Source organism: Amia ocellicauda, chromosome 7 (genome assembly GCF_036373705.1).
Source record: "Amia ocellicauda isolate fAmiCal2 chromosome 7, fAmiCal2.hap1, whole genome shotgun sequence".
Taxonomy (NCBI): Eukaryota; Metazoa; Chordata; class Actinopteri; order Amiiformes; family Amiidae; genus Amia; species Amia ocellicauda.
In genome coordinates this window covers 17,561,647-17,583,703 of record NC_089856.1, presented here as the reverse complement: position 1 = coordinate 17,583,703, position 22,057 = coordinate 17,561,647, and the positions used below count along the sequence as shown (strand labels likewise).

The 22,057-nt window shown below is 41.1% G+C and overlaps 1 protein-coding gene across 3 annotated transcripts; it reads right to left on the bottom strand.

Annotated features, from left to right (window-relative positions):
* Positions 1-2,113: 2,113 nt before the first annotated feature.
* Positions 2,114-21,567, bottom strand: LOC136753009 (dual specificity protein phosphatase 16). Of its 3 annotated transcripts, XM_066708785.1 has the most exons (6): positions 21,488-21,567; positions 21,074-21,142; positions 20,019-20,210; positions 19,734-19,893; positions 8,261-8,384; positions 2,114-8,001 (listed from the first exon to the last, which is right to left on the bottom strand). In XM_066708785.1, the coding sequence occupies exons 3-6, from the start codon at positions 20,103-20,105 to the stop codon at positions 6,726-6,728; spliced, it is 1,647 nt and encodes a 548-aa protein (XP_066564882.1). In that variant the 5' UTR covers positions 20,106-20,210; positions 21,074-21,142; positions 21,488-21,567; the 3' UTR covers positions 2,114-6,725. The 3 variants fall into 3 exon arrangements, with proteins under 3 accessions (XP_066564882.1, XP_066564883.1, XP_066564881.1); XM_066708786.1 differs by lacking the exon at positions 21,074-21,142; XM_066708784.1 differs by lacking the exon at positions 21,488-21,567 and having other exon boundaries at positions 21,074-21,465.
* Between the last annotated feature and the right edge of the window lie 490 nt (positions 21,568-22,057).

Here is a 22,057-nt window from a genome sequence, read left to right as displayed (position 1 = left end):
TTAAAAAGATCACAAGTTCAAGGGACCCTGCAACAGTGCCTGAACAGTTTTTTGTTAGCTTATATGAACACACTGCATGCAATTACAAAAATGTCACCAGTGTCGCTTCTCTTGAAAGGATCTTTGCACACCAACTTTGACCTTCTCAGACCACCTAAGGAAAAGGAAGTAGTGAGGCATCAACAGGAGATCAAAGTCAAGAGAAGAGAGCAAAGAGCAAAGGACTTCAGTCCACAAGAGCATGTACTACCACGGAACTACCTCCACAGACCGAAATGGGTTCTTGCCACAGTCATTGCATAGACTGGTTCTGTATTGTATACAGTAAAAAATGCAGACAATCTTATTTTAAAAGACTTACAGACCAGCTGCCGTTCGGGAAAGGAAATTCCTGGAGAGTTGAGAGCCGTGGGTCCAGAACCATTTCTGGATGACACCCTGAGCCAACAGCCTTTGCCGAGAGACCAGTGTATGAAGAGACGGTGACCCAGACAAGCAACCTCCCAACACCTGTGTCAACGCCGCCATCAGTGGACCGCTGGTATCCTACCCAAGAGCGGCGGGCAATGAGTTGCTTGAATTTATAGTGACTTACCCTGCAATCTGGGGCAGAATAATCCCCATGGATAATGTCAGGGTTTGAGGCAGTCTACCCTCATCCCTCAGTTTGTTATTGTTACAATTTGTGATACATAATATTTAAGAATAAAAATAAAAGGTATTTTGACGGATGTTTTGTTTTTTCTAAGTGACAATTCATGTAAGAGGGGAGGATATATGGCATATTACGTTTGTCCATGTGTGGCTACCATTGTGGGGTTATACCAGGGCACTATGGGATATTGGAGTAGCTAGGTTCGTCATGTTTGGCAGTTCAGAACAAAGAAGTAATCTGTATATTTATGTGTCCTATTTCTTCATACTTTTATTTATTATATTTTAGTTATATTAAGACGAGGTTAATAACCCATGAGACATAACAGTAATTTCCATGGATCAGAATTCCATTAGTATTCCTAACACTAGAAGAATATTTTACCATCAGTATTCAAAATATTAATAGCTAGAATATTATGTTTATGTTTAATATTCAAAATATGCTTCCAGTATTCCAAATACTAGGGGAATATTTTCACCTGATTTTACTGTTGTATATATCTTATATGGAGTCTTATAAGAAGATTAAGAAAATAACAAAGTTAAATAATATAGTTAGTACAGAAATCAAAAAAGTGGAGAAATCCAAAAGAGCTTATAAGAAAAAACTGAATGTATTGTCAATATAACACTTTTTTAGTGCTCCAGGTAGACTTTTGACACTGAATAGTGAAACTGCAACGTCTTATGAACTTGAGTAAAAAAGAAAAACTCAAATCTGACTTCCAAAACAGAAATTACAGCCATTTCCATTAGACTACCAACAACCGGAATAAGTATATACAAGTAAAAAATAATACTAAACAGGGAAACAGAATTCCAAACATCTTGATTTTTAATATTATCAATATTAGACACATGCTATTCTTTACAACAGCTCCTGTCTATGATGATGCAGTGACTTATCCCAGCCAGCACACTGCCATGGCATTTTATTCTTGCACCGAACACACTGTCACTGCCTTTCATAGTGCTGTAAAAAGTCAGAGAATCACGTCTATTCTGTATGCGCCCTGCCTTCTCTATGTGCGCTCTATGCACTCTCTCACAAACACACAGTGTGTTTGGTATCATTGGAAAGCCTCAGCTCTGCCCTTTAAGAGAGTGACAGCCCCGTGTGTCAATGACAGGGTTCGAGTAACAGGGCATGGAATGCTGCCCCCCTCTCCCCTTTGGGGCGTCACAAAAAAAAAGACGCATTTATTTGAGAGCCTGTAGCTAAGCACTGCTTATATGGAAATTGCCATAACTAGGCTTATTCGAAAGCTAAAGACCTGTGGTTTTCAGGAGTGACAGCTTTGAGCACCTATGTGAGACAGGATTAGAGTAACATGATGTAAAACGCTCATCCAAATACTCGTTTTTAAAAAGGGCACAAAATTACAACATACACCCCCCAGCCCCAACCAAACACAAATACACATATAAATTAACAAATACACTCAAAGCCCTGGTAATAAATTATGCCAGATATATTTTATTTTACACATACGTATTTGTTGTCATTTTTGTTTTGTTTTTACAGGCAATGCAGACTAATAACAAATCACCCCCTACCCCAAACCGATACACACATTATGGTGATCGAGCACATGAAATCAGGTCATCAATCAACAAACAAACATACATACATATAAACAAATAATTAGATAAATAGATTCCTGTTTAAAACTGGAGCATTAAAACCAACTCTATTGCCCATTTTGTACTACTCTATTGCATTGCATTGCATGGCGTTGCATATTGTGCTTCTCAGTTCTGCATTTGATTGGAGTTTGCAAGTGTGTTCCTAGGGTCTCCCCATCAAATGCAACGCTACCTCCATGACAGTAAAAGCAGGAAAGCCATAGAGATCTGTTGGACTGGCACTTGTCTAGCTGTAGATCTGGGGATTTTTCATTGTGGGTCTTTCAATGCAGGGAGGGAGGGCAAATTGGCCACCCAGACTAGTTGTTGTGGCCCCTGAGAGTTTGTGTTACAAGAGGACAAGATAGGTGGGGGGTGGGCACAGTTTGGTGCAGTCTCTCTCCCTCTGTCTCTCTCAATCTCAGTAAAAGGATTTACAAGTTGCCACAAACAGACCAGGAGAGTACAGGTGAGAGGCAGCTATCTTGTTGTTTTCCTAGTTTCAGACCAGTCTTAGCATTCCTCATTTTGTTTTAACTTTGCCTTAATTGAAGTCAATTCAGTTCAGTTCCTGAGTTGGTGAAAGCAAATAGGTTGTAGAAAGGTGATGTAGCGTTATGATGGGTTATTTTGATAAGAGCATTTTAGCTCTGAGCTGAAGCACTCAGTCAAAGAAGACCTCTCCCCCCAAAGTTATCAGATTTCCTTAAAGCGTGGGACTGGTTTACATCAAAGTGACAGTCTGGGAGGATGGCACTGAGAATAGGCCAAATAGTTTGGAATCCTGCTGTGAGATGTCTGGGGAAGGGGGCCTGTAGGTAATAAAAACTCTTTGAAATGGACGAGAGCCGAAATTCCGACACAGAGCTATGAACCCAGGCCAACCAGCATTTCCGAAAGATGGCATGGATTGACATCAGTCATAAATCAAGCCCCCCTCCAATAGGACACTGGGGGCTGAAACCAAAATCCAATCTCAAAAACTGAAGAACCAATCACCAATTGATCTGACAGGCATATAAAGAACAGCGCATGGTCTCTCTCTCTCTCTCTCTCTCTCTCTCTCTCTCTCTCACCTGAACCAGAAACTTGCTGCCACAGCTCAACCTGTAGCTCTGTTGCCCGAACCGGAACCAGAAACCAACCAAGTCTTTGCCGGCAACAGAAGAGTTAAACTGGGAGAAGGAGATTGAGCCGTACGAAGAATTCTTTTAAAGGACTTTAAAGAACGCGCATGCCCGCCTGTGGCCACCTGATCAGTGGAGTATTACAGCTGGACAATTGACTAAGTCGACTGAATACAAAAGTGTCAGTCATTTAAATAGCTATTTGAGTCTTAAGAAACTTGACCCTTGGAACCAAACAGGGCCCTGCTTTCCTCAAAGACTTTGTCTTCAAATAAGTATGGTGAGAGACCCTGCTTGCCAAGAAGATTTTGTGCACAACCTTGGAGCCTTCAAACCAGTGGAAAATCTGTTTGGAAAAGACTCTACATTCACGAAACCCCAACTTCCAGGTGCATCGACTGAGTGGAAGTTATTGGACAAAGCCGAACCGGACTTCCTTTGTTCCAAACCACATGGACCTCGTGCCATGTGCTGTTATCTGAGCCCAAAGCCAGAGAGGCCTCTCTGCAATGAAGTTCAGATAAGTTTAACAGTTTGGAGTTTGTGATTCATGACATTTGAGAAATCAATTAGAAAAGTTAATCTGTGATTCATAACTCTAGAATGTGTAATATCATTTAGTTTTCTTAAATATAAATGTGTGTTGCATTAAACTGTTTTGTTTGATAATTTTAGAAATAAAATCTGTCAACGCCGAGAAATATCTTCTCATTCCTGTTTAACTGTTTAGTCTGAAATTGACACATGTTAATAGACACCAGATTATAGGTGGCCCTGCCTATCCTTAATCATTGAATAATTGTCAGTTAAGGGAAATTGTGGTAACAAGTAATGATAGGATCTTTCTCTGCACCTAAACGTAAATGAGACTGATATATATATATATATAACGAGAAGTTACCTGACATAAATACTAACCTGTGTAGTTATTTAATGTCCAACTAACAATACTAATGAAAGACTCACCTTCGTCTTACTAACCGGTATTGTAGTCAATGTGTTTATAACCTTTTTTGTTTAACGATTTGTGTGATATCATATGCAATCCCATGGTCTTTGATTTGGTCATGGAAGTGATTTGTTGATCTAAAGTTGAATTTTAATTAGTTTTTCTCTTTTGTATAATTAGTGTAGTGCTACATTTAGTCTTTCTTTTTGAATACATTTGACAATTTATATCTTTGGAATTGGTGTCTGCATCCAATTATTACAGAAATTGAGTTCTACAAGATTCCAGGATTCGTGATAAGGTGATACTATAAATTCACTTCTTTAATTGACATTTATAAGTGTACCTTACGCTACAGTGATTTAGTTAGTTCTGTGCCAGGTGGAGCCAGTTAGGTGTGAATTGGAGGCAGGTAGACAAAAGCTACTTAAAGCAGCTGTTGAGAAAGAGCTGCGCTGTTTCTCGGTCACAGAAAGTTAAACAGAAAGTTAAGTTAACTTTTAGAAGCATGTGGCCACTACAGTGTCAGGTTTGCAGAATGATTGCCTTCCTGGATGAACTTATCCAAGATCTAATTTGTAAATGCTGTTGGCATGTTTAAATCCTAGAGATCAAGGTCCATTATCCTGAGGCTCAGCTTGTTGATCTGCTCTGTATTAGTGATCTAGAAGAATTGGTCAATCAGCCCATGAGAGAGATGGTGTGCACACCAAAACCTAGGAGAGTTGAGACCTTAGAGCAGGACAAAATAGAGAACTGCTGGGTTACAGTAGGTTGTAAGCGCAGAAAAGGCCACGCACAACCCTTAGAGACATCTTAAGAGGGAGGTGGTTGTAGTAGGAGACTCAATTCTTAAGAGGCATAGATCACACAGTGTGTTCTAGTGATAAGGAGACCTGAATGGTATCTTGCCTGCCTGGTGCTCAGGTTGCTCATGTGAAAGCATATGATATGATATACTTAGATTTTCAATCTAATAATATTGATAAGGTTCCACACCAAAGACTGATCCTCAAATTGGAAACTGTAGGCATTCAGGGTAATGTAAGTAGATGGATTATGAACTGGTTGATGTATAGGAAACAGAGGGTGTCTATTAGAGGAGTTGCTTCTAACTGGAGTGAGGTTGTTAGTGGAGTTCCACAAGGATCAGTATTAGGGCCTTTGCTTTTTCTAATCTATATTAATGATCTGGACTCTGGGATAGTTAGCAAACTTGTCAAATTTGCAGATGATAATAAACTAGGTGGCTCAGCAGATACAATCTCAGCAGCACAGACTTTTCAAAGTGACTTAGATAATATTCAGTTATGGGCCGACACCTGGCAGATGAAATTCAATGTGGACAAGTGCAAGCTATTACATCCAGGTAACCAAAATGTCCACTATAATTACACTATGGTAGGAATAGAACTAGATGAAGTAATGCATGAGAAAGACCTAGGAGTCTACATGGACTCCTCACTTTCTCCATCCAAACAATGTGGGGAAGCACTAACAGAATGTTAGGGTATATTGTCAAAAGTGTAGAATTTAGAACAAGGAAAGTAATGTTAAGACTGTACAATGCACTAGTTAGACCTCATCTGGAATACTGTGTGCAGTTCTGGGCTCCACACTTCAAGAAAGATATCGCTGCTGTAGAGGCAGTTCAGAGGAGAGCAACCAGATTTATTTCAGGTTTGAAGAGAGTGTCCTATTTGTAAAGAGACTGAGGGAACTGAACCTTTTCACCCTGGAACATAGGAGACTATGTGGGGACTTTATTCAAGGAAATTTTCCAGATCAGCAGTCATACACGCACCCGGGGACACAAATGGAAATTGGGCTTCAATGCATTCAAGATGGAATACAGGAGACACTTCTACACACAGAGAGTTGTCACAACAAACTCTGGAACAAACTCCCCAGTGATGTAGTTGATGCTAAAAATTTGGCAACATTTAAAAATGAGTGGATAGTATCCTTTGCTAACTTAGTTATTAATGGACACCAAACGAGCAAGAAGGCTCGAATGGCCTCCTCTCGTTTGTAAACTTTCTTATGTTCTTATGTTCCTTAAAGTGTTAATGTGCTATAGTGTCCAGTCAGTCAAGTCTGTTTCCCCTCTCTACCTCTTTCCCTCTTCCTCTCTGCCTTCTCCCTCCTCACTCACCCCACCACCTCCTTCCCCATTTCCCCATCTCTCCATTATCTCCATCCCCCTCCTACTCCTGCTCTCCTTCTCTCTTTTTCCTACTCTCCCTTCTCTCTCCCTCCCCCCCTCACTCACCTCTCTCTCCTCCATCTCCTCCTCTCCCTCTACCCCTCCATCTCAGTGCAGTATTAATATACTAAAGTGTCCAGTCAATGTATTTCTCCCTCTCTCACATCTTCACTGTCTTGCAACACCCCACCACCCTCTGGACCCTCCCAGCCAGATGGCACTCTGCGAAAATCTGGTGCTTATAGCTGGGCACACCCCCTGTAAACACGGTCAAGGGTCGGACTCGGGGCCGGAGTGCAGTGGGTAGGGTCGAAGTTTGAGTTGGAGGTTGGGTGAGGGGTGGGGATGGGGATGTCGTGACCCTCCTCCTCCCCTTCTCTTCTCCTTCCACTCCCTTGCACCCTCTCTTCCCACTTTTGGTGACCCTAGTCCCTAGCAAAGAGCCCAGCAGGAGCCGCTCTCCCCAGCTGACCAGTTTGAACAGGGTAAGGTTAATGGTGGACACTGGGATCCCTGGTTCAATCAGGTCTTCTGTGGCTTCCTCAGCTACCAGACAGCTGTTGTGCCCCCCTTGTTGGCCATCCAGGGAGGGGTAGGGGAGGGATAGGGAGAGAGACAACGACAGGCTCCTACGCTTGCCTGAGAGAGACCCAGGGGTGTGGGGTGGGGTCTCGGTGGGTGGGGAGCGATGGTTGGGCTTTGGTTGGCTGGGGGATGGGCATGGAGACTTGGGGACAGGGTTGTGGAGGGAATGCAGGGAGGGGGGAGGTATTGTTTGGAGTATGGAGGGGGAGGAGTAGGAGGAGGAGGAGGGTGTAGGGACAGTGCCAGTACGTGTACAAGTAGCAATACGGGTAAAAGTAGTAGTAGAAATATGGGTCTGGGTGTCTGCGATAGAGAGTCTTTGTGCCCTCAAAGTATCTGTGCTCTGAGGAAGAGGGTTAGGAGGCTGGGAGATGGAGAAAGGGAGAGAGGAGGAAGACAGGGGGAAGTGGAGGGAGTGGGGCATAGAGGATGGGGAGGGGAAGGAGGAGCAGGAGTAGCTGTGATTGGACACACTGTTATTGCAGGGATGGGAGCCCAATGACACAATCTGATTGCCTGTCTGTATTGTGACATCACTGCCACACTGAATTGTGGGTGCTCTCTCCCCCTTCCCTGCATTGTCATCACTCTCATCCTTGTTGTTGTTGTCGTCGTCGTCATTGTTGTCATAGTCGTTGATGTCACTGTCCTTGGGGCTCTTCTGATTAGCTGGCCTGGGGTCAGTGGGGCAAAGACCGGCACAGTAATTGGACATTGAGCAGGCAGGGGGCAGAGACAGAGGGCAGCGATTGATTAGACGGCCCCTCTGTGCCAGTATGATCTGAAAGTGCTGCAGTTGTCCCAGGAAGTTGAAGTTAGGTGAGATGGAGGGACGTCTGTCTTTCACAAACCTGCAGCAGAGAAGGAGGAGGGGGAGGAAAACTTGGGATTAGTTGGGACTGGAGAACAGACAGACACACAAACTGAAACAGATAAAGACAGAGACACGGAGACAGGTACACAGAGAGACAATGAGACAGACAAACTGTCAGAGACATACACACGCACATGCACACACACACAGACAGACAAACATAGATAGACTGTCAGAGTGAAATAGACAGAGTTAAAGACACACACAGACAAATGACAACAGATGAACAGACTGACCGGTAGGCATCATCCAGTCCTTGCCCCAGATGGTGCATGACGTAAGCGACAGCCAGAGCAGCTGACCGGGACACTCCGGCCGCACAGTGGACCAGCACCCCCCCGCGCTGACCACGAGACTGATCTGAGAGACAGAGAAAGAAAGGAACAGGGAAGTTAATACAGACACAATGACTGACTGGACACTACAGTACATTAATACTAATTGACAGAAACACCATAGTCAACAAGTTATTTTTGCTCCTTCATTATCAGTGCTATTAACTACAAGTTACTAACACTGTAATTACACAGTAACAAGATGACACAGTTACTGATGACCTTTAACTCATCCCTTGTTACAGTGTAACAACATGTGATGATCAGCATTTCCCTATTACATGTAATTACATAAACATGTATTACCAGTCCAGCACATGTAAAAACATGGAATAAGCATACCTGAAACATACCAACTCTCCATGCTTTGGATAAAACATTCCACATAATGTGAGGAAAACTAGAGCCCAAACCAATTTTTCCCTGTTTGAAAAATATAATGTACACAAAACAGCTCACAAATGCCTTGAAGTACATTGTTCTGTGTCTGACAAAGGAAGAATTTATGGGCACACATCTAATCAACATTATACATTTCCTTTCATTTATGAACATAAAGATAGTGAAGGTTACTGATTTGTATTTTAATCATTGTTACCTTACAAAATTATAGACCAGTAGGTTCCAGCAGTGTAACATTCTGAATTTAAACTTTATACTGTGACGGTGTTCAGCTAAAGTAGGAATTATCCCTAAATAAACAATGTTCGGGCACCGGGTGAGTATACGTCACCACTGTTTACAAGCATAATTAACTCCGCCCCAGGGTATAGACTTGCTCTCACCTAACCATGGGTAGCACAGTAAATAATAAACATCAACTTTTGCATCTGAGCCTGAGACACAAAAGTACATGAGACAAAGTAACAAATGTAAACACAAAAGTTATGGTTTATTAGCTATCAAGGGAAATATAAAAATACCCCATCAATAAACCTATATAACCATTTCAATAAATCCAAGAAATAGAATGAACCATATGTAATTATGCCTATGCATTAGCAATAGGAAAATATATAACCAGACGATAACACATAAACAAAGAAAGAAAAATACATACGAGATTGGACCTATATAACCTATGTAGGCCTACATAGTATTTAAATGGAGGGCGGTATCAATCTAAACAGATCAGAGATCAGTCTAAAACAACAAAAAACAAAACAAAATGGAAGACTAAAATTAAGATGTTTAAACAAAACAACTAAGAACAAAAAAAGAACAAAAAGCCATAAGGTTAACCCCCCCCCCCCGAATTTTCCCTAGCCCTTATAAAAAAGTTCCTTCCAGCAAAAACCAAAAAAAAAACAGGGAACGTCCAGTCTCAATGCAACAACTATACACAAAGTACTTAGACCAAACAGGGGTAGACAGTATGACAGCGGCAACACACAGCAGCAAAAAATAACACTCCAGCACCACGCTCCAAAAAGTATTCAACTAAACAAAAACAAAAAAACGAATATGCTGAGTAGACTACACCAAACAAATTCAGCCATCCTCTTCCTAGGCAATGAACCCTGCTTGCGACGATCACATTGGAAAACAAGGCAAGCACTGCTACCAATAAACACCAGCCTTCAGCCCATTTGGGAAAACACATTCAGCATACTTCCAAACCACAGTCCCAAACAGCTTCCAGCAAAAGATAAACCTAATACGACCTGTATCCAGCCCCTGAATTCCTTACAAAACAAGGTCGCTATCCCAACAAGCAGGTGTATTTGATTTGTGCTCCTCTTCCTCCGTGCTGCCATCAGGAAAGTTATAAGTATTTGGTCCAAGAAAAATAAAGCCCAAACAATAGATGACTCATTACAAACAACCCACACTCACTTTTATCCCAGTGAACGAGGACCTCAAGTGGTGGGAGTACCCCCTAACACCCATACACACACAAATGAAATGCAGTCAGCACAATACATGGCATACATTTAATCTTTTCTGTAATTTTGCTAATTATTTTATATACACCTTATATGCTGCCATGTAACACATTAAATATGGCAAGCCAAATTATCATTTAGAGATATCTCAAAATATTTTAAAGATAACTGCAAATAATTTAGAGACATCTAATTAAAGTGCTTTTTAAAGATATCTCTAAATGATTTAAAGATGTCTCTAAATAATCTACAAATATCTTTAAATCATTTAGAGATATCTGCAAATAATTTAGAGATATCTTCAAATGAATGAATGTTGGCTGAGATTATCACTTCCTGTTTCTTCATTGAGTTACATAGAAATTAATGAACAGGTGAACAGGAAGTGATACATACAGGAAGTCATTTGCAGATATCTCGAAATTATTTAGAGATATTTCTAAATGAACAGAAAGAATTTGCAGATATCTCTAAATGAATTAAAGATATCTCTAAATGATTTCAAGATATATCTAAATGTACTTTTAAGTAAAATATATTTAAATGATTTGCAGATATCTCTAAATGATTTGCAGATATATTTAAATGATTTAGAGGTATGTTGAAATGTTTGAAGATATTTGCAATTCATTGTAAATATCCCGAAATTTGTCCAGATATCTTTAAATGATTTTGTTGGGGTAAAATTGCCCCTTATGTATTGTATATACCCACTGTATAATTGTTAGAAAATGTAAGAAACTTTCTGGTAAGTTACTAGTTAAAACTTGTTTTGATTAGGATTTCTCTGCTCTTATTATGATTTCTCTGCTCAGACTTATCTGTGTGGCAGAAAGAAACAATTTCTGCTGCCGTGGCGGTTCTTTCAGTAGCGAGCCGAAACTATCCATAACATGTTTTTCTCAGCACAGTGTGTACTGGGTCCTTGATATCAATGCCTCCCTTTCTAGACTAATTACAAAGAATACCTTATTAAATATTGTTTCCCGTGTCTCAGAACTGCCCTGGGACATATGCCAAGAAAATATCATCCAGGTTTTGGAGTGCCCCGAAACTCCTTTGAAATACCGCTTGTAAATGTATAAAAGGCTGTTTGAATAAACTGAAGATAAACTAACAGACTTCGGTGTCTGTGACTTTTTCTTCCCAAGCACTCGTCTCCTGCTGAAAAGTCTCCACTGTTGCTGGAAGCGCTCACTGGAGTGCCTGATTCACTGGAACCCGAAGGGTTGCTTCAACTGAAGCTTTGTACCTTAACAGATTTATAGATATATTTAAATATTTTTAGATATGTATACATTAATTAAAGATATCTCTAAATTATAATTTGGCTTGCCATACATTTAACACTAAAACATGTTGTGTAGAAAATCTCTTCTGGAAATAGTCAAAAAGTTATTTTTGCTCCTTCATTATCCTTCTTTAACCACGTACTTTATGATTTTGTCAAGACGGTGATCAACACATCTAAAAGTAACATATTAGATCTATTTAAAATAATAAATATGTATATTTAAAAATAAAGAAGTAACTATGTCCCCAGGTCAACACTAGCAGTGATGTCCCCACTGTTCTATTCAGGTAGTGATAAAAAGGTAAAAAGTGAGACGTTTTAAAAGTAAAACCGCCAAATGGTATACACAGTTTAAATGATTAAACAACACAGCTGAAGCCTCTAACAATGCACTCTGAGTATTATTATTATAATAATTATTATTGTTATAATCTAGTATTAGTATTACAAATAATACATAAACATGCTTTAACTTAAATTAAATGAAAAACAGAAGTATTTACAAGTTGCCACAGAGAGAAACAGGAGAGTACAGGTGAGAGGCAGCCATCTTGTTGTTTGACTAGTTTCAGACCAGTCTTAGCATTGCTCATTTTGTTTTAAGTTTGCCTTAATTGACGTTAGCATTGTCTGCAGTTTGCCTAAATTGAAGTCAATTCAGTTCAGCTGCTGAGTTGGTGAAAGTAAACAGGTTGTAGAAGGGAGATTTTGTCTAGGACTAGCAGGAATTCTGTTGCAGGAGGAGCCAGGTGTGGCCTGTTAGGTGTGAATTGGGGGTAGGTAGACAAAAGCTACTTAAAGCAGCTGTTGAGAAAGAGCTGTTTCTCGCTGACAAAAGTTAGGCAGTTGACTAGCAGCAGTAATCAAGAGACGTTAAAAAACAAAAGAAAAAAAAAAACAAAAAACTAACATTTAGAAAAATATGGCCACTAAAGTGTCAGGTTTGCAGAATGATTGCCTTCCTGGATGAACTCATCCAAGAAGGCTTCATTTGTGAACGTTGTTGGCAGGTTGAAATCCTAGAGGTCAAGGTTTGTGATCTTGAGGCTCAGCTTGTCGATCTGTGCTGTATTAGGGATATAGAAGAATTGGTCAATCAGCCCATGAGAGAGATGGTGTGCACGCCAAAACCTAGGAGAGTTGAGACCTTAGAGCAGGACAGTGTAGAGAACTGCTGGGTTAGGTCGTAACCGCAGAAAAGGTTGTGCACAACACCTAGAGACACCTCAAGAGCTAGAATTGCCCAACAGATTCCAACTGCTGGACACCGAGTTGGACAGTGATAGCTCAGAGGGTGATGGGGTTGCAGTTGAGCACCAGAGCACCATGGTGCCCACTCCCCTCCAGAAGAGAGAGGTAGTTATAGTAGGAGACTCAATTCTTAGAGGTGTAGATCACATAGTGTGTTCTAGTGACAAGGACACCCGCATGGTATCTTGCCTGCCTGGTGCTCAGGTTGCAGATCTCCCTAAACTAGTAGACGGGCTTCTGGCCAAAGCCGGGGGGAATCCACTGGTCATGGTCCACATTGGAACCAATGACGTAGGAAAAGGTAGGACAGAGGTTCTGCAAGACAAATTTAAAGAGTTAGGAACAAAACTAAAGAGCAGAACCTCCATGGTAGTTTTCTCTGAAATACTTCCGGTACCATGTGCCAGGCCAGGGAGACAGGCAGAGATTAGAAAGTTTAACATGTGGTTGAAATCTTGGTGTAGGGAAGAGGGGTTTAGGTTTGTGGAGCATTGGTCTTTCTTCTGGGATAGATGGGACCTGTACAAACCGGACAGTCTACATCTAAACAGAAGGAGGGCTAATGCATTGGGAGAGCATATATGCAGTGAAATTGAGAATCATTTAAACTACGGACCAGAGGGGCAGGGAGTTCTGACAATGGGAGATGTTCCTCTAAGGAAAGAAAACCAAGGGAAACTGCTAGTAGGAAAGTCCTGAAATGTTTGTACCTCAATGCCAGGAGTATAAGGAACAAGATGTTAGACTTGGAAGCCACAGTGCTAGCATGTGACTATGATGTAGGAGTGACAGAAACATGGCTTACCGATAATGATGGGGATGAATACAAGTTGGAAGGATACACACAGTTTAGGAGAGACAGGCAAAATCGAAGAGGGGGTGGGGTAGCATTATATGTGAAAAATGACATTGACGCAGAAGAACTCGTATTAGATCCCAGTAACGGAACATAATCTTTGTGAGTGAAACTTTTGAACAAGAGATCTGGAGGATTAGCGGTAGGAGTGTGTTACAGGCCACCAAACTCAGATATTCAGAAAGATGCTGCATTGTACAGAGTAATCAGGACTGCATATAGCAAGGATGTGGCTGTTATAATGGGGGATTTCAATTTCCCAAACTTAGACTGGGAAAGCCCAGTGGGGACTACAGAAGCAGAAATAGAAATGGTTGAGATGGTAAATGACTGCTTTCTAACTCAATTTGTCAGGGAACCAACCAGAGAGAGCGCATGTATTGACTTGATCTTTTCAGATTACCAAGATAGAGTCAGGGGGACAGTAGTTGGAGAACCAATGGCAAATTTTGATCACAATATGGTTAGCTTTGAGGTATTCTTTCAAAAAACAAGGTCCAAGTCTAAAACAATGGTCTACAATTTTAGAAAAGCAAACCTTGAAGGTATGAGACGGCACTTAGAAGTGGTAGACTGGAGCACACTGGATACAGAGTTAGTTGAAAATGGATGGGTATATTTTAAGAATATACTACTTGAGGCTCAGGAGCAATTTATACCAAAACTTAGCAAATTGAGGACCAAAAAACACTGGCCAAAATGGTTTAATAGAGGTATGCAAAAAAATATAAAGAGAAAGAAAATGTTGTATAGCGCATACAAAAGGGATGGTGACGAAAAAAAATACGTAGAATATGTTGAGCTGCAATGAGATCTTAAGAAAGGGATCAGGAAAGCAAAGAGGGAAATAGAAAGAGACATAGCTCTTGGAGCTAAAACCAATGCAAAGAGCTTTTTTCAATATTACAACAGCAAGCGGTCAATAAAGGAGGAAGTGAAACAGATAAAGGGCAAAAATTGAGGTATCTTGGAAAACGAACAAGATGTGGCAAATGTTCTAAATGAGTATTTCACAGAGGTTTTTACAAAAGAAAAAACAGATGACATGCCACAGGTTAACAATCAGTCCAGTCAAATCCTAAGAGAGATCAGGATAAATGAGGAGGAGGTACTAAAGGGACTAGCAGAATTAAAAACCAACAAATCACCTGGGTCAGATGGGATATTTCCAACAGTACTTAAAGAAATGAGGGAAATTATTTACAGGCCGCTAACTCAAATATTCCAAATGACACTTAATTGGGGATGTGCCAACTGACTGGAAGACAGCAAATGTCATACCAATCCACAAGAAAGGGGACAAAACTGAGCCAGGAAAGTACAGACCAATCAGTCTCACCTGCATCACTTGTAAAATGTTCGAAAAAATTATTAGACAGAAAATAGAGGAGCATCTTAATGAAAACCATATTCTTGGAGGCCTTTGCTTTTTCTAATCTATATTAATGATCTGGACTCTGGGATAGTTAGCAAACTTGTCAAATTTGCAGATGATACTAAAATAGGTGGTTCAGCAGATACAATCTTGGCAGCACAGGCTATTCAGAGGGACTTAGATAATATTCTGTTGTGGGCCGACACCTGGCAAACAAAATTCAATGTGGACAAGTGCAAGGTAATACATGCAGGTAACAAAAATGTCCACTATAATTACACTATGGGAGGTACAGATCTAGATGAAGTAACGCAAGAGAAAGACTTAGGAGTCTATGTGGACTCCTCACTTTCTCCATCCAAGCAATGTGGGGAAGCAATAAAAAAGGCAAACAGAATGCTAGGGTATATTGTCAAAAGTGTAGAATTTAAAACAAGGGAAGTAATGTTAAGACTGTACAATGCACTAGTTAGACCTCATCTGGAATACTGTGTGCAGTTCTGGGCACCACACTTCAAGAAGGATATTGCTGCTCTAGAGGCAGTTCAGAGGAGAGCAACCAGACTCATTCCAGGCCTAAAGGGAAAGTCCTACTCCTACTATTTTTTCACCCTGGAACAGAGAAGACTACGTGGGGACTTGATCCAAGTCTTCAAAATCATGAAAGGCATCGACTACATCAAACCAGAGGAGCTTTTCCAGATCAGCAGGGACACACGCATCCGGGGACACAAATGGAAATTGGGCTTCAAGGCATTCAAAACGGAAAACAGGAGACACATCTTTACACAGAGAGTAGTCACAATCTGGAATAAACTACCCAGCGAAGTGGTAGAAGCTGAAAGTTTGGGAACATTTAAAAATAGACTGGATAGGATCCTTGGATCACTTAGATATTAATGGACACCAAACGAGCATGATGGGTCAAATGGCCTCCTCTTGTTTGTAAACTTTCTTATATTCTCTCTTCTTATGTTACGAGATCAGGTTCGTGTGGCTCTGAACCTGTTCCCTGGAGTTAGAACAGACCAGCCAGTTGTCTATATAATTGAGGACGCCGACCCCCTGACAATGCAAGGGGGCTAACACGACATCCATACACTTGGAGAAAGTGTGTGGGGCTAGTGACAGGCTGAAGTAGAACATCAAACTCGAATGCTCAGCCCTCAAATGTGAAGTGGAGAAACTTTCTGTGCGCCTGCGCAATGGGGATGTGAAAGGCATCTTTCAGATCCACCATTGTGAACCAGTTGCCCGCCTTGATGGCCTGGGACATGGTGTGCAGGTGGCGGTTCAGGCTCTTCACATCCAAGATGGGGCGGACACCACCATCTTTTTTGGGCACTAGGAAGTATGGGGAATAGAATCCCTCGTGCTGCTCTGCACACTGAAATGGGTCACTCACTCGCGTCCACACCATGCCTCAGAAGGGGTATGTGCATGTCTGAAACTGTAGGGAGTAGCCAACTGATATAATGTGGAGGTGCGGAGTTGCCAATTGGAGAGTTGCTGAGGGGTGTATGGGTGGGGCAGAGGCTCCTGGAATGCCTTAGGGGACGTGGCGGCGGTTGTGGCGGCACCCAGTGTTTGCAGTAGCTGGGCCATGGTCTGATTGGTCTGAGGACCTCCCCACGATGGCCGCAAGCGACACAGTGGTGGGGCCAGAGGAGGAGAGGGTTCTCTCCACCTCGCTCAGTGCACCAGAAGCATGCAGTGGGAGCACCGGTCAGTGTGAGCACCAAACGGTCACACAGCAACTGGGACGCCATCATGACAAGTGGAGTGCCTAGTGGGACTGTCCACTGTAAGTGTGTCTCTACCCAGCAATGCTAGTGGACACAGGGGCACTGCAACACCAAACCAACCTTTGCTGCTGCCAGACAGAACACTGTGTATCCAGACACCAGAGTTTGGGATACGGGCGCCGCGTAGGCCCATAGGCTTACCACACTGTGTGGACCCATTGTAGCCACAGCTGTAGCGCGGGCATAAGCCTGCAGAGGAGCCCGTCACGCGGGCGAGATCTCTTACGACAGACCGAGGCTTAGGCAGGGCGGCCGGGCCTCAGATTTTACTGCCGCTGCTGACACAGGGAAAAGCCCTGTGGACAGAAAAACAACACAGCAAGCAGTTGGATAATATAATATATTAATACAACTATTATTTTAAAAGGCTGTTCTTGTGAAACTGAAACTAAACCGAGATGCAGCTGGACCTCCGGTGCACAGACGGAACAGAAACGGGATTAGTTAATCATAACTAAAATTAAAAACAAGACACAGACAAATGTAATGACAAACAGCGATGGACAACACTAAAGGTCCAGCCAGCCAACCAAAATATTTTTAGTGATGTTCAATTGCAAAACACACAGACACAGAGAGTCTCACATCTCGGGTCCAGCGAAGAGGCAAAAGAGGAAGATCCTGTGCAGATCCTGTGCACCTTTTATACAAACAGGAAGTGGGAAGGGACCTATTTGAGTGACGGGCACAGGGGCCAATGCCATCTTTGATAAAGTGACATTTTGATTGTGTTCCTACGGAAGTTCGCAGAAACCGCTCTGCCTTGGGCAGAACTTGAAAGATAACTAAGCCACACTACTTGTTGTTAAGTGTATGTACAGTTAGGTCCATAAATATTTGGACAGAGACACAATTGTCATCATTTTGGCTCTGTACACCACCACAATGGATTTGATAGGAAACAATCAAGATATGTTCTACGTGTAGACTTTCATCTATAATTTGAGGGTGGTTACAACCAAATTGGGTGAATGGTGTAGGAATTACACCCATTTGTATATGTGCTCCCCCCAAATTTTAGGGGCTCAAAAGTATTTGGATAAAACTAACATAATCATTAATTAAACTGTGAGTTTCAATACTTGGTTGCAAATCCTTTGCAGTCAATGACTGCCTGATGTCTGAAACCCATAGACAACACCAGATGCTGGGTTTCTTCCTTGTTGATGCTCTGCCAGGCCTGTTCTACAGCTGTATTTAGTTCCTGCTTGTTCTTGGGGCGTTTTGCCCTAGAAATCAAAACAAACCAATCGGAGAGATAGCAAAAACATTAGTTGTGGCCAAATCAACTATTTGGTATATTCTTAAAAAGAAAGAATGCACTGGTGAGCTCAGGAACACCAAAAGGCCCGGAAGACCACGGAAAACAAGTGTAGTGGATGGCAGAAGAATTATTTCCCTGGGGAAGAAAAACCCCTTCACAACAGTTGGCCAGATCAAGAACACCCTCCAGGAGGTAGGCATATCTGTGTCAACATTCAAGCGAAGACTTCACCAGAGTAAATACAGAGGGTTTACCACAAGATGTAAACCATTAGTAAGCCCCAAAAACAGGAAGACCAGATTAGAGTATGCCAAAAAAAACATCTAAAGAACCCTGTACAGTTCTGGAACAACATCCTATGGACAGATGAGAGAAAGATCAACTTGTACCACAATGATGGGAACAGAAGGGTATGGAGGAGGGAAGGTACTGCTCATTATTTGAAGCATACCACCTCATCTATGAAGCATGTTATGGCATGGGCAAATATGGCTGCCAATAGAACTGGTTCCCTTGTATTTATTGATGATGTGACTGCTGACAAAAGCAGCAAGATGAGTGTTTAGAGCTATATTATCTGCTCAGATTCAGCCAAATACTTCAAAACTCATTGGACGGCACTTCACAGTGCATATGGACAATGACCCAAAGCATACTGCGAAAGCAACCCAATAATTTTTTTATTGGCGAAGAAGTGGAATGTTCTGCAATGGCCAAGTCAATCACCTGACCTGAATCCAATTGAGCATGCATTTCACATACTGAAGGCAAAACTGAAGGCAAAACACAACAAGAACAAACTGGAACTAAAGACAGGCCTGGCAGAGCATCACCAGGGGAAAAAACCCAGCATCTGGTGATGTCTATGAGTTCCAGACTTCAGGCAGTCATTGACTGCAAAGGATTTGCAACCAAGCATTGAAAATCACAATTTAATTCGTGATTATGTTAGTTTGTCCAAATACTTTTGAGACCCTAAAATTGTGTGTGGGGGGGGGGGAGCACATATAAAAATGGGTGTAATTCCTACACCATTCACCCAATTTTCATGTACCTAGCCAAAATAATGACACGTGTGTCACTGTCCAAATATTTATGGACCTAACTGTAAGCTTGTGTTGTAATTAAATTATCAATACTGGTATTTAATCTGTAAGTATAAATAAAATACATGGTAAATTCACTCTTGTTACTGTGTAATTACAGTGTAAGTAACTGTATTATATAGCGTTTCACAATAAATTAATACTGATTGAATGGGAACTTCAGTACATTAACACAAGCTGACTGACTGATTGAGAGAGAAAAAGACGGGGTTTAATTATAATGTGCTGTAGGAGAAAGAGATGGAGTGAGAGAAGGAGTAAGAAATTGAGTGATGAAGATGAGGAAGAAGGATATTGATACAGAGGAGAATGCAGGAGGAAGAAAGGTTGAGAAAGGGAGGAGAAGGAGATTAAAGTGAGGGAGTGAGGATGGGATGCAGGAGAAAAATAAAATGAGAGAGAAGGAGGAGCTGGAGAAAGGGGAGGAGGAGGAAGAGAAACTGAGGGAGGAGGAGAAACTGAGGGTAGAGGAGAAAGAGAGGAGAAGGAGAGAACATGCGCAGGAGAAAGATATAGGAGAGATGAGCAGGAGGGTACCGATGAAGAGCAGAGCCAAAGGCAGCCAAGGCAGCAGCTGGTCATTGAGGGAGTCATCGATGGGCACACGCAGGAACCGCGTGGGGGACAGGAAGGAGGGCTGGGGGCAGCAGCGGCTCACACTGAGGACATCCGAAATACCCAGGGAGGACAAGCAGTCCTGAGAGAACAAGAGAGGCAGGGACGATTTAGTGTTGTTCATTAGTACTGTCTGACTGGACACTACAGTATATTAACAGTGACTGACATTTACATAAACTCTCTCTCTCTCTCTCTCATACCTACCTTGGTGACATCACTCTGGGCTCCCAGATAGAGGCGAGGGAGGATGAGGGAGATATGGGGCCTGTGTATTTCTGTATAGATCACCATTCTGTCTCTCTCTCTCAGTCTTTGTGTATTTGTGCTGTGTCTCTGGGTCTTCTTATATGTCTCCTCTCTGTCTCTGTGTCTCTCCGCTGTCTCTCTCTTTGGCGTCTGTTTGGAGAGGAAGAAAAAACTGAGATCCATCAGAGTAATAAAATAATTGAAGAAGAAGATGAAGAAGAAGATGCTGTACAAAGTGAATGGTTATACCTGTTGTTCTAGTTACACAAAAGCATGTTCAAAATGTTTGCACATTTTATACATACATTACTGGACGGACAATACAAATAACAAAAACAACAACAAAAACAACAACAACAACAATAATAATAATAATAATAATAATAATAATAATAATAATAATAATAATAATAATAATAATCTTTCCTCTCTTCTTTTCTCACCTCTCCCGTACACAACATATTTAATGGTAGTACCTGCAGCGCGGCTGCTGGGTGGGGGCGTGGCAGGCATTCTGATAAAACAATACTTAGTTTTCTCTTACTACTTGTTTATGCGGACTACGAAAATAAGTGAAGATGTACGACTGTGATACGTTGTTTCGCAAATAATGGGGACGTATCGACACGGTTGTACTGGCTGACTGCGTATCCCGTGTGTACTGGTGCTGCTCAATAAACAACGAGGTGTGTACTGATCATTCCCAATTTAGCAGCAACCGAAATGGTTTGTGTGTACGTATGTATGCATGTATGCATATATATATATATATATATATATATATATATATATATATATATATATATATATATATATCCACACACATACTTAGCTGCATAAATGCGACTTTTATAAAGATTGTTCAAATCAATGGTAGCGAAAACACGATTATTATTAATAGGCTAATGATAACACTAATAAAAGTAACAGCAATACCAATATTATGATGATGACGATAATAATAATAATAATAATAATAATAATAATAATAATAATAATAATAATAAACTTACCGTAATGGATGTGTTAGTAGAAGTGTTATAGATTGGTCTAGTTGGCGAGCCAGCTTTGTTCACGTAGAACTACATAAAATAAATAAGTATTCTCACTTAATAGTCGAAATACTATATAATAAAAAACAAAGAAGGAATTCTAACAGATTTCAAACCGTGGCGTCAAAAGAAAAAAGCTAGTTAAATATAACAAAGATGGAAAGAGAGAACGTGTGTGCGTCTGTTTCTGTACATGTGTGCATCGTTAATATTCTGCACAACGAACACGAATTAATACATAACCCTCCCGTAGTAGTTCACACTTTCGCGCAGCCTAATAATAATAACAATAACAATAATAATAAAATAGCAAGTAAAATAAATATATATTTACGCGGGTTTGTGTGTGTGTATATATTTATAATTCATCCATACCTGTGTGCATCTTTATATGTATCGTTTGTATCCTCTGTTTTTGCTCTATAGAGAAAACGACGTGGTTTTTATATGGCGCAGGGATACCTACTACTGGAGACAAAACTATGAAGTAATGCCTTTCTGGGTGGCTAAAAATACAACGGGCTGATGTCATCCCCGGCCAATCACATTACAACCTCCCCCCTCCCTCCTCAAGCGGTCCGGTCTCGCTGTCTCCAGCTGTCTTCCTCTGTGTGTGTGTGTCTGTATGTGTTTCAGCCCTCTCTCCAGTTTGCACAGATTTGTACTAGACTGCAACTTTTACTTACAGAGCTAAAGAATGATAAGTCAGGCTAAATCAAATTATTTTAAATAAATATATAATGTAATCCATTCATGCAATAAGATTAAGTAAATACACAATATGATTTAAGCAAAAACCTACGTGTGTATGTATATTTATATAATTTACACATTACAATAGCTTGGGGGTGCAGTCTGAAGACCTTATTGGTCTTGGTTGTATTGACAGTAAGACATTTGAACAGCCTTCAGTACAACTAACTAGTAACATTCTTACAGACATAA

Bases quoted from the DNA above. Each gene is read 5' to 3' on its own strand.
- LOC136753009 (XM_066708785.1), bottom strand. From the start codon at position 20,105: ATGGTGATCTATACAGAAATACACAGGCCCCATATCTCCCTCATCCTC. The intron at 8,385-19,733 runs GTACCCTCCTGC...TCTGTCTCTCAG, and splicing joins TTTGGCTCTGCTCTTCATCG to ATCAGTCTCGTGGTCAGCGC. The intron at 8,002-8,260 runs GTCAGTCTGTTC...TCTCTGCTGCAG, and splicing joins GGACTGGATGATGCCTACCG to GTTTGTGAAAGACAGACGTC.